This window comes from Strigops habroptila, chromosome Z (assembly GCF_004027225.2).
Source record: "Strigops habroptila isolate Jane chromosome Z, bStrHab1.2.pri, whole genome shotgun sequence".
NCBI classification, from domain to species: domain Eukaryota; kingdom Metazoa; phylum Chordata; class Aves; order Psittaciformes; family Psittacidae; genus Strigops; species Strigops habroptila.
The window spans coordinates 40,084,331-40,101,214 of NC_044302.2; the positions used below are offsets into that span (position 1 = coordinate 40,084,331).

General features: G+C 35.9%; 1 protein-coding gene across 3 annotated transcripts in view; it reads right to left on the minus strand.

The window, feature by feature from the left end:
* Window positions 1-4,111: 4,111 nt before the first annotated feature.
* The window catches only part of HSD17B4 (hydroxysteroid 17-beta dehydrogenase 4), a 63,337-nt gene continuing 50,564 nt past the window's right edge, over window positions 4,112-16,884 (minus strand). For all 3 annotated transcript variants that reach the window (XM_030512124.1, XM_030512125.2, XM_030512126.1), the window contains 3 exons: window positions 16,085-16,223; window positions 6,458-6,585; window positions 4,112-4,546 (listed from right to left, as the gene is read on the minus strand). In XM_030512124.1, coding sequence (XP_030367984.1) covers window positions 4,457-4,546; window positions 6,458-6,585; window positions 16,085-16,223 — 357 coding nt within the window. In that variant the 3' untranslated portion in view covers window positions 4,112-4,456. The remainder of the gene's footprint in view (window positions 4,547-6,457; window positions 6,586-16,084; window positions 16,224-16,884) is intronic.

A 16,884-nucleotide genomic window follows, 5' to 3' on the forward strand; every position in this document is an offset into this window, starting at 1 on the left:
GGCCTTAGAACATGTGATTTAATCTCGCAGATTATGGAAACTTCAATAGTGCTCCGCGAGAGACTCAAAGAAATCCACCTCCTACAGAGCTCAGCCTATCCACTGAGCTAAGATCCTATCATGCTAGTCCAATGCACTCATTTTGAGAGAGATGAAACACTTGAATTGTATCATAAGGGTAATCTAGAAGTCATATACATGCAACCATGTTCATAGTCTAATATACTTTTCCTAATTGACTTCAGATCCGCTGATGTCCACTGCTGTCTAGGTCAGTCTGCTGGAGACACATACAATGGCCTAAAGGATGGAATTTCTTACTGCAGATGAACCATTGTGGAAAACTCACTGCCACATGAGAGGAAAAAAACCCGCACCACTGAAGTAGAAGGAAAAAAACCCCCATACAGCAGAAATTGGGAAACATTGATATTTCCTTTCCCCCTTTACCCTTTCAAAGATAATGATCAGAAAGAAAACATTTCAATGACACTCATCCTTTCTTTACACACATCTTTGTTCATGCAAGAAGGAGGCAATGTTATGTAAAGACAAATTCAGCATCTTCCAGAAGCTGCTTTAACCCAAAGGCTTGTGGAGGGTAATAGAAGATACAGCTTCAGTGTCACTGACTTCTCTCAGGGTATATTACATTATATTAAATTATCCTTATTAAAAAAAAAAAGTACATTAAACTATTTAAAAATGCTTATTTATCCAGCTTAGAATACTTTGTTACATCACTGTTATTCCTCCATTTTACAAAGCATTTTAATTTATCATGGTGACTCTTGAGTGATGAAGGACAGATGCTTTTGCAAGTAGCACAGCCCAACGGCTAGAATATAAATAACCCTTAAGTGTGGTGCTTGTAGGGAGGTGCAAATAAGCCTTAGAGGAGATGGCATGCAAGTTTCTCTGTCTGAAGCTGCTCAAGTTTACCTCTCTCTCATGTCTCCACTCCTCCCCTCATTTTAATATTCTCTGAGTATGAAAGCACCTGTCAACATTTAAAGAGCTGTTACCTGTAGTTATTGATGACAGCTGGAAGGTGTATTGAACTCGTCTGAAATAAACTAATTAAGAACAATTCCAGTGACTGGAAAATTCAGCACAGGCTTTTCTGAAGCCAATACTAATAGACAGAAAGCTCATGTAACTTTCCCCACTGTTTTTACTGCTCTCCTGCTTTAATTACAGGACCCATAAATGGCTGAAGAGGATGCATGTCTGTAGAACTACAATTTACTTTTTGGAGGATGGACATAATTTCAAGCCAGCAGGAAGATTGTAATAAATGTAAAGAGAAGGAAAAAGAAATAACACAATTCTATGCCACAATTAAAAAACACACCAATTTACATGACCAGGTTCAGTACTAACTCTATTATTCCAGAAAGACAAACAACTGAATTCTTACCTCCAACTGCTACAAAGTCTGATGCCTAGACTCCACACTGAAGTTCTGACAGCACCTTAGCTACATGTACACAGAATCAACCAAAACACTATAAAACACACATTGCAACGAACAGCAGATAACCTTCCTTTCCTCTGCATTAGAGTACATGCACCGTTAAGGATTTTACTGGTAAGGTGCTTGAAAAAGCTTCCTTATTTGCTAGAGAATTTAGCAATTTCACTAAGGAGCTATCTGAGATGTTTGGCAATGCAAAGTAATAGTGCTAATCCCTGGCAGAGAAAAAAACATTCAAAGTAGTTACCCCAAAAGAACTAATGATGTGATGTGTTGCTGTTGCATGCCTCTAGGTCCTCTGTGGAAAAGGATGCAACACTGTACTGCTACTGGTGCTACTGGATGACGAGAAAGGTCCCCAAAAATGTTCCAGATGAAAGATACAAATTTGAGGTGTGATCCCCCAAAACAGAATGACACCATTCTAGTAGCTGAGAATCATTCAGAATGAAACCACCACCTTCCAAACTGACTATTGTTCCCTTGTATGGATTCTCTTAAGGATACTTGGGTTTATCACTTATTTCTGAGAATGCTACTCTTAAGAGTTAGCTACTATGAACAGAAGGTTTTCACATACTAGGAAGAAAACAAAACCCAAAACCTCCAAATCACTTCAGATATATATTCAACACAGCAAAGTGACCTTACCTTCAACAGTAACAGGTGCAGTTACTAGTTAGTGTGAGCTAACCAGAACATTCTGAAGGTAAATACATTGGGATGGAGATGAAACTAACATGCCAAAATCATTAATAATGGCTATTCAGGCCACGAAGCAGATGAACGAATTAATCACCTGAATTGCGCTCCTGGAAAGAGTCTGCTACAACACTGAGAGGTGTGCTCGATTAGCCTCAGTAAGGAAAGCAAAAGGAAGAGCCTTTTAATTAAGGCCAGTATTTGGGATGCAACTGAAGCATGTGGATTTTGCTGAAACTTTGCAGGATAGAAATCATCACAAGAGTATCTATAACTGATATGGTTCTTGGTGTATTTTTTGATTCTCACACAACAGATATAGTAAACTGATGTTCTTTAGTAGACTGAACTCCAACACATTAAATCACAACAGGTTTCAACAGTACCAGCTTCCCTTCCTGAATATTTTTGACTCTAAATTCTAAAAAACGGGGAAAAAAACCCCAACTTATTAGCAGTCTGTTCCCTCCTTGCAGAGCACTGCATTAAGGTTTGAGACAATCTATACGGCTGAGAAAAAAAATCACTTGTCGTGAATTTTGAAGACCATGTGACCTCAACTAATTATCATATTCTTAAATGGATGTATTGATTAATTGCTTTCCTAGACTCAGAGTTAGTTCCTCACGGTTCCTTTTTCTTAATACACGTGTTTTTATAACATTAGATTTAGACAGGTAAAAGATATTTGGCGTAGCATGTGCAAGCATAAACATACAAAGCTGCAATTACTCTTTCTCACACAATTTCTCAAGAGAAAGTAATAGAAGAGAATCTGTTTGTCACAAAGCTCCTTGGTAAATAGAAGCTGGGTAGTACAGGCAATGATTAGGTCCTACAGAATTGGTAGGTCAATATATAGAATTGACTGCTGTGAAAAAAGTAAATGTTAAGTGGGTAAATACATTTCTTCAATCATTTCTATTGGATGGCATCTTTGCGGTGGCGAACATCACACTTGTTCTGTTTCTCATCTATCCATGATGAAATTTATAACAGATACTTGCTGACATACTTCAGATTCATATTTCTCTGCTTGAATCATGGCAGATAGTACAGATGTGAAGAAACAGATTTTTGGAGAATTTGACTCAGTATTACAACATGTAGACTTTATCCTCAAACTGTCAAACTCATCAGCAGATGCAGAAGGCTCTTTAATGGCTACAGTCTACTCACAGAGTCAGGGCAGTGAGGTACCTCGCAGGTTTTCCTTTTTTTAGGGAAAGAGAGGAAATCCATCCCCTAATATAAAGCAAAATGACTCTGTCATTCTGACAAGGACACAAGCTTTGTATGGCCTGAATTTCCAAAAGGTACTAACAAAGAACAAGTCTGAATAAGAAAAAAAGATACTGAGCACACCAAATGTTGGTCACATTGGTGAAATAAAATTTCCAGGTGTCCATGTGACAATCATGGTGTCCATGTGATTAAGAGCACACTTTCTTCAGGAAAACATACAGCCACAGCTGCTATCTCAGTTCTAGGCATAGGTACAAAATGACGAATTCACTCTTAGATCTTTCGCTGCTGTCACAATGCTGGCCCTCATGAGAATGAATCTACATGAAGTGTAGAAGCTACAGAGACAGCCTTTGGTGCAGTGCTAATACCTCTTAAATGAAAAAGCTTTCCCTAAGCAATTAATTCTTACCATTTTCCATGTAATTTATAAGAGTAACTCATATAAAAATGACTGTCTAAATAAGGTGGGCAGAGGCAAAGTTGAAGAGTTTTTCCTGTAGAGAAAAAAACCTATAATGATAAGACGTAAATAAATGGAACTGATGGAACTGACTTGCATCTTCCAGTTGTTCTAATGGAATCATGAGAAATCAAGACAAAAGACAATTTTAATAATAAACCACTCAGATTCACAAAAGTTAGACAGTCTATTTAAGGCAATATAAATGAAGACTGACAGACACATAGAAGGAGATACTAAAGAGGTGTATTGGTTTAATTTTCTTCATCATTAGTACAGAAATATATGCATCTTTGTAAGAACTACATACATTTTATTTAGATTCAGGTATGTAATGAGAAAAGTATGATTCTCTATCATTGCTGAGAAATAAGAAAGGGATAATATTAACAGTTACGTTCATTTCATAACTTTCTGTCTACAGCAATTAAAACAGCTTGTATATTAGCGGTATAATGAATCAGTATATTGATGTTAAGTAGCTTGCAATGTTTCAATTATTGGTTCTGAACTAACTGACGTTTCTATCTTTTGAAGTTCTTCACTGCTGTGGTAGATGATCAAGCAGTTCAGAGTTTGGCATAATCTTTCAGGATCATTTCCAATTTCTGGCTCAGCATGATGTTCCCCTTCACTTTCAGTTTACCAGAAAAGAATGCCTACAAAAACCAGAAAGGAAAAAAAAAATTAATTCAACTGTTTACCCACAATGCAAAGAGTTGCTAGAACCAAACAAGACACCAAAGATAGGTGTGGCTCTTCAATGCTCAGAAGAAAACCTTCAGTTCGCAATGCTCATTGGATTTTTAGCTGAAAACCATCCAAGTTCAATTTTAATGGCATCCAGAACGACAGTTTTCTATCTAGAGTGCAAGACCAAGCCTATGACGCAGGGGAGAAAAAAACCCAAATATAAAGCAACTTCACTGGCTTCCACTTCTTTTGTACATATAGCACAGAGGACTTCTCCTCGTATAAAAGAAACTTCTTCTGAGAAGCTGATGGCAAAACTTCACCAGGGCAGGAAGAAAAGCTCCAATTCCTCCCCTCACTATGCTGTAGATATTCACATATCCTTATATTAAAGGAGAAAATGGAATGAAAAGGTCATTTACTGAAAATTAAAGGCCTAATGAAAAGGTCAGCTACTCATTCAAATTCATGAAAAATCCAAATACGTACACACATATTCCAAATAAATGCACCAGCTTTATACATAGCATATTGCTACGAACTGGAACTAAAAAAGACTTCATTGCATTTGCAGAATCACAGATCAATCAATACTTTCATTGAAATGCTGGTATATTGCATTTTTATTGTCCTTACTTCAAAGAGCTGTATACCCTGTTTGAACCTAGTTCAGTATTTTTTTTAAACTGGTTTTGCTATGCTGTGGCTTTGCAATTTGAAAGCTCTTTGAAAGTTCTGAAACAATGTGCTTTTGCATAGTTCCATTAACTTGAAATACATTCAAATAAGGAATAGACAGCCACCACAGAAGAATTTGAATAGATGCTTTGAGCTTCTTTAGATGAAGAACTTCACAGGAACTCAAAGGAAATACTAATGCCTAAGAACAGATAATGTTCCTGAATTGCAATCATTTTTCTTTAGCATTCTGAAGATTACACACCAACAGCTTGTTTGTTTATGCTTTATGTAGAGGGTCACAAAGGATTTTACTCATGTGGTACGTAGGACTTCTAACAAACATTTGCCATCATCATTAGTCTCAAATTTTACAATCAAAGTCTCCAACAACTTCTGCTTGGGATCAAAGAAAAGGAACTGTTTGATATATGATGAGCTTAATTAAAGTTTTCATTTTCTCAAGCTTTAATCTGTAAGCTGACATATTAAATTTATGACAGTTTAATTTATTTTTACACAAGGCAGTTTTATTAGTAAAATTAGTAGCTTTAAGTAGTTGATTAAGCCAAGAAGCTAAAAGTGCAGAACCAGATTACATAACTTTCTTAAATTGTTCTTTCCCTTAAAAATCTACCTAGTTTGGGTGAATTTTGACCAGTTTCTATGGATCTACTGCCTGCATTGTCCAAGATTTCTCTTTGCTTTAGTATTAGCAGTAAATCAAAATACTGGAATACCAACTTCCTGCAACATGACCAATCAAAACAGCCTCAATGATCAAACTGACAAACCCAAACCTTGCAAATCATATACTGTGAAGTGTCAGGAAACAAACAAACTAACTTTGTACTGCTGGGCTTTATGTCATTTGAGGTACCTTTGCCTCAAGATGATAAATTCCTCATCATGTCTCCTGACTTACTCAGTAAAAGCTAATGTATGCGGCTTTGAGCAACCTGGGCTAGTGGAAGTTGCCCTGCCCGTGGCAGGGAGGTTGGAACTAGATGATGTTTAAGGTTCCTTCCAACCCAAACCACTCTATGATTCTGTGAATCATGTGCTTATACCTCATCTGACTCTGGTCTGCACTGCCAAACAGTCTTGTAGATTTCAGAATGCAAACAGTCAGAAGAAGAGCTTGATTTAACGGAAATAGTATGTCCCCATGTAAACAAGTAGCGACGAAGAGGTTTTACCTTCTGGGGGTTGGTCTTTTGTTGTACCACATCCATGAAATCCTCATCTGAGAGTGTGAAGGTAGTATCAGCAGAACTTCTTGCAGGTCCTTGATACACTGCTCCAGAGCCATTCTTTAAGTCAATTGCTGAGAAGCAGCAGCAAAGATAGTTTTATTCCAAAATAAAGATAAAATTTCCAGTCTAAAGAACACTACTCTCTTTATCTATTATTATAAAGTATTCAATGTGAACATAAATCTTGAGCTAACAGCCACTTAGAAAATGAAAAGGCTTTAATTTTTCTTCGTTAATGAAAGAAAACAATTGAGATTACAACAGAAAAAAAAAAAATCCACACTAAGGGAGAGGCGGCTTACAGCAAAGACTGACATTTGAAAAATACTGCATAGATGGCAATAACTTTTTAAACAAAACTTAGGATGCACAAGATATTAATTGGTGCAATTACTGCAAAAATGTTATTTAGTAATAAAGCTCTAATGTTTTAAACCAGCACCCTATATTCTGAGAAGGCAAACGTGGTGATGTTCAAACATGCTGATGCATTTTCTCTGTTCTGCCCCACAGGCAACATAGCCTGTTCTGCTTTATGCAAAGTGCATTTAAAGCATTGCCAAATAACTGTCTTTCTCTTAGGAAAGCCAAAAATTTCTCAAAGTGTCTGGAGCTTCAGAGTGTTCTTTTCCCACACCAAATAACCTGCCAAAATAATCTATTACAAAACTAACACTATCAGGTATGGTGTCATTTAATTAGAAGAAATTAGAAGAATATTTTGACAGGATGTGCTCTGCCAAATCATTCTCAGATTTGCAAATTCCCAGTCTTTCCCTTTACACCTCTTCCTCTGGATGTCCCTATCTTGATGCCTTCCTCACCCCCCACCCACCCCAGGTTTTCACACACAAACAAAAATTATTATTCATGTGGATGTTCCCATAAGGACATGACATCTCTAATCACAGAATCACTGCTGCCTAGCCAGTACTAATACTGTCAGTTGGTACCTCTTTGTTGACAAATTCTAAGATGCTGACCTAACTATGGAGACTTATTTCTGCATAAACCATCTTGTATTTTTTTCAAATAATTTTTCTGAAAGTCTAAGGTGAACTATACACACTGGGAATAGCTTTTCTCTAAGTCTTTCATATACTGAAATCTGTTCTAAGTAATATTTATCCAGTTATAACAAAACTAGAATCTGGGAATCTCATGTCCCCAACATAAGAAGAAGCCTTCCAGTATCTGAAGGGGGGCTACAAGGATACCAGAGAGGGACTCTTCATGAGGGACTGTAGCGACAGGACAAGGGGTAATGGGTTCAAACTTAAACAGGGGAGATTTAGGTTAGATATAAGGCAGAAGTTTTTTACTATGACAGTGGTGAGGCACTGGAACAAGCTGCCCAGGGCAGCTGTGGCTGCCCCGGGAAGCTGTGGCTGCCCCATCCCTGGCAGTGTTCAAGGCCAGGTTGGATGGGGCTTTGAGCAACCTGGTCTAGCGGAAGGTATCCCTGTCCATGGCAGGGATGTTGGAACTACACAATCTTTAAGGTCCTTTCAAACCCAAACCATTCTATGATTCTACAATTATAATTTAGAATACAATGACGCTCAGTGAGAAGTGACATACTGGATTATTATCCACTTGATTTTAAGGTAGATTTTAATTTCAGGAACAGGTTTAACGGACATCACAAACTTGATGCAATGAGAGCAGAAGAAAGAAAAAGAAGTGCTGATCACCAGACGAACAATCTATACCTTCTGTGTTTGTGGCTAGGAGCTGTGTAACATTCTTCTGATCCAAACCAGCTACTATATACATTCTAACATCATAAGCTAGTGTTTAAACATTGCTCTTGTAGGTTATACAGGCACAGCCTATTATTTAAATATATATATTATTAAATATAATATATATAATATAAATACATATTATTTAAATATATAATATATATATAATCTACTGAATCATGAAATGCAAGCTTTTCAGCGGATACCAGCTCCTCAGATTAAGTTAACCAAGATTAACTGTCAATATGCTTTTAAACTACCTCTACTCAAACACTAGATATGTTACGAACCATTCCAGTGTAGCCAAACTTAGCTCCCTTTAAGCCAAATAGCAAGCTTTTTATGTGGTCAGCAAGCCGCACATAACTTGACTTGGGCAAATTCTGACAACTCCAAGATTTTAGTCTGAATATTATATTATCAATATCATACTTAATACTGATACAATCCCTGTTCTCCTCCTCCATTTCCTATCCCAGTCTCAAAAGCACTGCTTATCAATCTACATCTGTAATTAACTGTAAACTCTTATAGCACAAACATGCCTGTAAACATTGCATAATCATAGTACCATGGGCAAAACTGTTGTGTTTAATCACATCAAATCCTTAAGCCATCTGAAATTTAAACTTATTAGGAATTCCAATTTAAAAAAAAAACAAACAAAAAAAAACCAAAAAAACAAAACAAAAAACCACAACAGAGGACCAACCTAACAGTATGTTCTTTTCACAAATATATGAGAATACTATTTCCATTTACTCTTCATTCTTTCCAAAGAGCATTCATATTTTTTCTAAGGAAGAAAAAAAAGAAAAAAAGAAAAAAGAACAGAACAGCCACAAAAGAGAAGAGCTCTGTGACAACGAATACTGTCTTTTTCACAAAAACATGAAGGAGTTTCTACTGTTACTTGGCTCACCCTTTTTTTTTTAAGCTTTATTATAAACGAGTTATGATTTCAGTTACTCTACTGAAAGCAGTCCAAAAAAAAAAAAAAACAAAAAAAAACCACACAAACCTCCAAAGGGACTAGCAGGAGGAAAAGAAAGAAATGAAGTCCCTAAACTTGATATGTAAGCCCTACTGGGTTAATTCTGGTGAATCACACTGGAAAGTGATCCAAAATACACCATATGTTGGTATTTTAAAGAGGGACAGGAACTCGCCTTGTTATAGAGAATGGAAAATTTCCCCAAAACATGTTCTTTTGTTGTTTTTTTGCTGGGGGAGTGAGGAGGTGGGGGTGGGGAGCGGAAGGATTAGAAACACGTCATTTGATCATTTTTCTTGCCTCCTGATCTATACCTAGCTTAAGAGTATTCAGATGATAACTGAGACTAAACTACAGTACTGGCACACAGACAAATGAATATAACCTAGCAATGAAAGAAATGATCCAAACACCAGAACAGATTCCAACCATGAGAGGAGAAAAATTCTAGCTTCCCAAAATGATCAGAGATGGTACCTTCTTGTAAAATACAACTTTATGACGTAAAGCTATATAACACAGCTGCTTGCTGTAGCAGGAAATGGTCTTGATGCAAGTCTCCTATACCTATCTTCTGCACTTATCTGCTGGATACACACCTCTACAGTTGTAGCTATATACTTATGTACTATATACCATGATGATTGCAGCAGCTTGATAATGATTTGGTACTGGCATAGCTATGTCAGTGCTCAGCTGCCAGGCAACTACCTCATACACTGCTAGTACTAGCAGTAACAGATGAGTAGCCTAAAGGTGTCTCTGGTGTTCTTTTTCTCTGAGATCACTTGGCCCTTCGTGGCTGCTACACATGCAGCTCTTCTCCTAGACATTCACATGGCTGATCCACTCCCTATGAAAACAGAAGTTTGAAACACAACTGTGTGTGCAGCAACACAAATTAAACTTAAAGCTCAAGTCCCTTTTAAAAATCAACTAGTTTCTCAAATATTTAAAACTTTAGCATTACACACACCTGGCAGAACAGCAAAATGAAGCCGTTTCAATGGATGAAGCAGTAACTATCCTTCAAATCTTTGTTTTTACTTTTATACATAAGTGTTATATTACAGTAATTAAATAGCCATGAATTCTTATTGTCCATAAGACGCTGTTGTCAGAGACATAATAAGAAGGGCAAAAATGATATATATGCAGGCTAAAACACTAGACTTCGACATGCTACAGCAGGTAGCCAAAGAGCCTAAAAATCCAAGATTTGGGGCACAGGTTTTGCTTTGCTTTTGAAGAGTGCTTTACAATTTTTAGGAGAGAAATATTAAGAGGTCAGACTATTTTCTGTTTTGGATTGGCTTTTATCCTGCTTTACAGGGGGTAACTGCAAGACAAGACTCATCCTCAATCAAACGAACAAAGTGTCATTCGCTCTTCATTGCCTGAAGTCATATCACATTATAAATTATTAAGCAGTTTTGCTGTAATTTATCAGATGATCACAATCAACTGCACATAACAATTTCTCTCCAGTTCTCTTAACAAAGCTTTGTTCTTCTGAGAATTGTAAAGTAACAGAAGTATCTTCTGCCTTCTGCAGTGTCTTCAGAAGCATGATGAAAAGCAACAGATGGGTACTGTTCTAGACAGCCTTTAACTATCAGCTAACAAATCTCGATGGCAAAGTCTTTTCTCTATAGAAAGAGAAGTTGGAATGAAGTAACTTAACTCTAAGGAAAAGATAAATATTTTATAACTATTGAAAACAAAGGCATTGTACAGTAATAATTATGCAGAAGAGAGCAAAGCATGCTTTAGGCAGTGAAGCCAAATGGAGAAGTAAAAGCTGGGCAGTCTCGATTAAGAATTTTGTTTACAAATAAGAAAAGATAGTTCCAGTACTGCTAAACTTACTCCTTAAGTTTTGATATTGCCAAAATCTTTATTGCTTTCTATTCTTAAGAGGATTTTCAGTATCCGCTTAAATTAAAGCATCTTGTTTCTATAAAGAAACACCACTAAATAAAACCAGCTGTTAGTGGCTATAGTTCAACATCGTTCAGACAGCAGATGAGCTGCCCAAAATTTCACATCCTGAGTGCAAGATCAATGGTTCTACACCTCTCCATGGCTTCACACCATCCACACAGAACTACATAAAAGGAAAGGTCATCACTAGTTTAAAAGATTAACGTTACCAACATTAGTGCTACTATCAAGAAGTGTCTTTGTAACAAAAAAAGCTAAATTCAATTCACAAATCCACCTTCATTTAAAGTAATAAATAAAAATCTTGGCTTACTGCCAAGATCAAAGGGTTACGGTTGTAATTAAAACAAAACACTAAAAATAAATATAAAATAAAGAACCACAAACAAAACAAACAAAAAAAAAAAAAAACCAAACAAAACCCCAACCAAACAAAAACCCCAAATATTTTGGTTTCTGAAAGTTTGGAAAGTACCAGAATGACTGCATACATGAGAAAAAAATTCACAGCAGCCCTTAATACTGCTGCTTTCTCTTCCAGCCTCCTCCCAGATCTTAAGAGGCTCAAGGACATTAGCAGAATATGCTGGAGCTACAATCATTGAATAAGACAGCAATGAGCTGCAGGGCCCAGATTGTTTCTAGGGCTGTCAAGTGCTGCAGTTTTCACAACAGCACAAAGCTGCGCAGAAGTGACAAGTCAAAAAATTAAAAGACAAGCCAGCAAAACTATATAACAAATTTAATAAAGGGAAAGAGGCCTAGCAGATAGCCCAAGAGAACCACAAACAGTGCCTGTAAAGGCCTGGGAGGTCCTTAAAAACAGAGGTCTAAAAAGAAGATAGATAATAAAATAATTAGTATCAGCTCAAGGCTTAAAAAAAACCCTCCCTGAAATAAAATACTCCCTCACATTTCAGTTGTTTCAATGACAATATGTCAAGAATTCTGATCATACATTGAAGGAGTATGTAATATTTATCCACTGGAACTGAATTAGAAATCAATTTTAATGTCATATTTTACTCCTTGTTTTACTATAGCTATGTACGTTATGGGATCTCACTCTCAAAGCAGTAATTTTACTTTAAGAAAAAAAGATAATTCAAAATTGTTATAATCTAACTTACCATAACATTTACAAAACTGATTTAAAATTATTCTACCTAGAATTTTAGTAATAATCAAGTAATAAATAATTTAGTAATAAGATCAAGCAATAATCAGTGGGCAAAATTTAAATGTAGTGTAAAGCAGTGCAATTTTACTATCAGAGTTGACGAACATCAAAATCTGAAGCAGGTTTGAAACTGGTCAAGATAGTGACAGAGAATTGAATTTAAGCTATAGCAAAGGTAACATCTTACTATCACCCTAGTTTTCAAAGTAAAAAAAATATTTGTTAAAGGCTAAAATTTCTAATTGTGTACAGAAGCTTCCATTCCTTTAACAACAGAAAGAGTCAAGCTTTCAAATCAGCAAATGGCATTGTCAGTGTTACATATCTAAATTGGCTGTCTAAATCTAATTCTAATCTAAATTGTTCATGTGCATTACAAAAGTCTTGAACATATGAAGATCTGTCAGAAATCTTTTGGGTTATCGACAATATCTTAACTGCAAGAAAGCTGTCTTCCTTTGAACGCATAACCACAAACCACTCTCTTCTTCAACATTCACCATGCAAAATGAATTATGCTAGCATCTGGTAGAAGAGAGAGTACACGATGATGCTCTTGAACACTGAATAATAATGTATGCAAATAAGTAAAAAGAATTAAATTGGCCATTGCTTAAAAATCTTCAATACTTGCCTCTGGAAGGTCTTTCTTCTGCTTTGTGTTTCTTTGCATGTTTTGTAATGACCAGAACAACATTCAAGAAAATCCCCAAACTAAAAGTTCCATCATGTAGATATATACACCTCATCATTACAAATTTACCATTAAATAGAAAGCAACAGTAGTATGTTATTAATCCACATAAGGACAAACTGTGAGAGGTGTCACAACTGCGAGAGGTGTCACAACTGCTAACACTCTGGTTGTGAGTTTACATAACTACTTTAATATTACAATTTAACATTTAGATTATTAATAAATTAATTTAAATGACTTAATATTAACCAACACCTGCTCTTTTCAACCTTTAACTGCTTGAAATTTCAAAGACACATAAAAATATTCAGAAAAACATCTGATGACACAGAAAGTTCTTCAAAAAAGTGATATACAAAAAAGGGACAAAAAGTGATAATAAAAGAGATTTCTTGCATACCAATATTTCAGATGAGAAAAGTAAGCAATATTTTCTACAGGCACCCTTCTTGTCACCTAGATATTTACATTCAGAACTACATATTTACTACCGCATAGAAACTACAGTAATTCAAGAACACTAACCACTGTTTTGACACTCAGGCTTGAAGGAACTGACTGCACCGTGCAAAAATTTGCAGGAACTTCCAAGACTTTGGAAATGTTTCATTTAAGCTCTTAACAGTAGTCAGCAACAGGAAACGTTTAAAATATTAGATTACCTCCTCCACCCTCCATCCCACAGGGAGCTTTCATATAAAAAATGAAACACATTCATATAAAAGTACAGATACTGTTCATTGCAACAGAAACAGAGGGAATAGGACAAAGAAAAGTTATGTCTATTTAATCCCTTTTACCTAGGGAAATGAGCATTGGAAGAAGGCACTACTTTCCTCACATTGCTCCAGTAGGAAACAGAAGAGAGGATGAGCTTTCTTTGAAAAACAGAAGAGTCTGATTTTTTATTTACTCAAAGCAAGAGAAACTCTCTCTCTAAATACAAATACAAAAATATCCACCTAGTTCCCCTCTAGTAATATTTGGTCTCATGAGGCAGATAAGGCCACTGCTCAGGCCTAAATCTTAAAGTATGCCTGTTATGCATTCAATGGTTTGCAGCTTAAGGTCTTCCAGAGCAAGAAATTTTATTCATGTCTTGAACATTCCTCAGATTTTTCTTTCATTCATTTGTCCTTCCATTCTTTCAACATATGTAATACTGTGTTTAGGTGACAAAGTAGTTCCAAAATTAAAGACAACGATAAATCATCTTAAAGATAGTTTTCTGGTTGTTACAAATATGGTCATCACTCACATTACATTTTGTTACACATTAAATAATAGACATGACTGATGTCATGTACAAAATGATCTCTAACAGACACGAGTATCCACTTTAAGTGTTTTGGAGTTTAATCTACATACTTCTAATAGATCTTCTAAAAATGTAAGCAAGAACAGAGGAAAGACTACATAGGCCTTCTGCCCAGGTTCTAAGCATGCCCATCATTTAAAGCACTGAGTGTAAAAGTGAAAAACTGCAGACATTAGGAATAATTAAGAGCAGTAATGAGTTTTAAGACAGATCTTCTGAGTTAAATTATGCAGTATTTGGCCCCCTTCTCCTCCTGATGTATAGATACTCAGCCTGCATAATCTGTACAGGCATATTCAATATATTGATTAACTGCTATCCAAGTGGAAATCACCCTTTAGCCCTCAGAAATTGCTTATAATTATTATTATAAATATTATAATTCTTATTAGTATGCTTATTATTACAATACTATCTTGATAAATCTACATATAGTATTTTTCATGAAACTTAACAGCAGTTTTGCTACTCAGAATCTCTGCTGGTTAGCATTGGGAAAAAAGAAAGTGGAATTATATGTTTCTAAACCTCTCTATAAAAGAAAGAACAGTTTCTTAACCATAATAACCATTTACTGAGAGCAGATATTGCAAAGACTTAACAATAGTTAAAAAAAGTCAGAGTCTATGGGACAAAGCACTACACAGACTTGCTGACTTACCAATGTCAGTCTCTCTCCTTAGCCCATCAAAGGGTAGCCCACCTCATCTGCATCTACCCCAAAACTGTTCTTTTGACTAGATCCAATCATTAAGACCAATTAAAATGAAGCAGCCTCGGTGACATACTTCACCTCAAGACTTGCACTTTTCCACAAATTAAAGGCCTGGTAGTTACAACCTGACTATAGTTTATTCCTTTGGAAAAGCTTCACATTCTACTAATAGATCTTTCAGGACACCTCTGGGAGCAAAAAAAAAACAAATTCCAAAGACAATCAAATTTATTTCATCACTAAAATTAAACTGCTTCTTGCAAAAATACATGTCGCTAGAAACTGAGCACAAGAGAATTTAAAAAATTTTTCGAGGAAGTAGTTTTGCCCCCATCAGTCCATTTAACTTGTACAATCCATCTCACCAGGAAACACCCCCCCTCTGACCCATTGCTATTACAAGCTTCAGTTATCAGTTCATCAACACAGTCACATGCTTAAATGATGGGTAAGCATCATTATACCTTCATTAACCCTGATCTCAGAAAATTTTAATGGGAAGAAATTGGGCTGTATTTTAACTGAAGTGAGAAGAATAATGTAGTAGAAATAAACACTTCTTTGTCTAGATTAGTTAGCACGTACATCACCAGCAGACTAATTACTGTAACACAGAACTCCTATTAGGTTAATTTAGCCTGCTCATCTACATGCAGTGACAATCCATTCTGGAAAATGTAAATAGAAACGCACTTAAGTTCTAGAGGATGGTTTGACTGTGCCTACATCTAGATAGGCAAGTTACAGAAGAACGTTCCTACCTATAAAGGTTAGCAACTGCCATCATAGAACTTTATCTACCTCCTCGTCCCTTGTGCTTTCAGTGTGCATTCAGATTTTTAAGTCCCAGTGAATATTCATCTACTATCTTAAGCTTATTTTCAAGGTGTCAGCTTAATGAGTATAATTACTCTCATGTCTTAAAAAAAAAAAAAAAAGAAAATGCATGGGGGCATTATATAAAAGCTACAACTTACTCCACTGCATTGCTGTTTTTCCATCTTTAGTGATGTCCCATTGGAATATGGCATTTACTTTCTTTACCAATTCATTTCCAAGCTCTTTTACACGACGACCAATTTCTTCAAACACAAGGTCACTCTGCAGTCCTGCAGTCTTAAAAAGACAGTATGAATCATGTAAAATTGAAACTCTGATTAAAATGTACTAAATAGCTTTATTAGTTCAAGCACTGTGTCCAGGAAAGTCTTTACTGCAGAATTACTAAATGCAATTGAGATTTCTTCCACCACAAATAATCACCTCTAGCAACTGTCAGCATTAAAGAGCACATTCAAGCAGAAAATGCTTCATGGACTCTTCCTTGAGAATTACTACAAACCTTGCAGTTTTTGTCATTTATCACTACAATTTAAAATACGTTTAATAATTAGGGCTCTAAGGGCTTCTAAATTGCCTTTTATTCTATTCCCTCTGGAGGATAACCATTGCCACTTTTTTCCATGGTGGATGCCATGTTAGTTTTTAGAACACAAAAATGTTTTTACCAGTATATTACTTTAACTTGACATGGAATATGTTCAAAACATATTGCATTATGAACACATTCAGAACTCCAGTGTAGACACCATTTAAGAGTAGGATTAGCTACATTTACATTTGCTTTTCCAAACACGTATTATTTTGCAAGCCTTTCATGTCTTTCTTTAACAAGTATTTGTACTGGATAAAATGCTACACTTTAAGAAGCTGCTCTGGTGACATTTTTCATCTAATTGGAATCGGAGCAAAGAAGCTCTCACAGCTTTAGTCGATC